This window comes from Dipodomys ordii, unplaced genomic scaffold, assembly GCF_000151885.1.
Source record: "Dipodomys ordii isolate 6190 unplaced genomic scaffold, Dord_2.0 Scaffold143, whole genome shotgun sequence".
Lineage (NCBI taxonomy): Eukaryota > Metazoa > Chordata > Mammalia > Rodentia > Heteromyidae > Dipodomys > Dipodomys ordii.
This window is the reverse complement of record NW_012267359.1, coordinates 2,232,259-2,232,920: the sequence shown is the minus strand read 5'-3', so window position 1 is coordinate 2,232,920 and position 662 is coordinate 2,232,259. Positions and strand designations below refer to the sequence as shown.

The following is a 662-nucleotide window of genomic DNA, read 5'->3' as shown; positions in this document are numbered from 1 at the left end:
GGTCGAAGCCCTTTTTATATACCTCCATCCGGTGGAGCATGTGATCAAGATTAGGCAGAACACCCTGTCTTGGTCACCAGGAAGCTCTATGCCCTGGGCCTGGCAGGGTCAACCATGGCACACCAGTGTCACATCATGTAGTCATATCGCTCATTCCATTGAGCACTTGAGGTTGAGTCCAGCCGGGACGCCACTGCCCCCCCCACACACTGTCAAGATCCGGTCCTGCCTCGTGGAACTGGCACTTCCACCCGAGCAGGTTCACAGCCTGGGATGGCAGTAGAAGTGGGTGGCAGGCCAGGAGTGCCAGGACCCGGGCTGGCCAGAGCTGGTGTTTACCACTGGGCTATACAGTGGTGGGTCTGGGCTGTGGGGCAAGAGTAGCTTTTGGGCAAAATCCGAAGGAGGCTTGGGAAAGCCGGGCCTGAGCACCACCCCAGAGGTGGAAAGGGGATTGGGGAGGCGGGACAGGCGTGGGGAGGTGGCGCAGTGACCCTCTCTTGTGCCCAGCTGCAGGGAGCTGCGATGGGAGCGGAGCCATGAATGGTGCGAGCCCCGGCGGCGCCCGCAGCCCGGCCCGGATCCCCGACTGGCGGCAGTTCTGCGAGCTGCAGGCGCAGGCGGCCGCCGCGGACTTCGCGCTCGAGTTCTGCCGCTTCCTG

General features: G+C 63.1%; 1 protein-coding gene across 1 annotated transcript in view; it reads left to right on the top strand.

The window, feature by feature from the left end:
* The first annotated feature begins 512 nt into the window (after positions 1-512).
* Sh2b2 (SH2B adaptor protein 2) overlaps positions 513-662 on the top strand; it is a 14,878-nt gene continuing 14,728 nt past the window's right edge. Inside the window, exon 1 of the mRNA XM_013031709.1 lies at positions 513-662. Coding sequence (XP_012887163.1) covers positions 540-662 — 123 coding nt within the window. The 5' untranslated portion in view covers positions 513-539.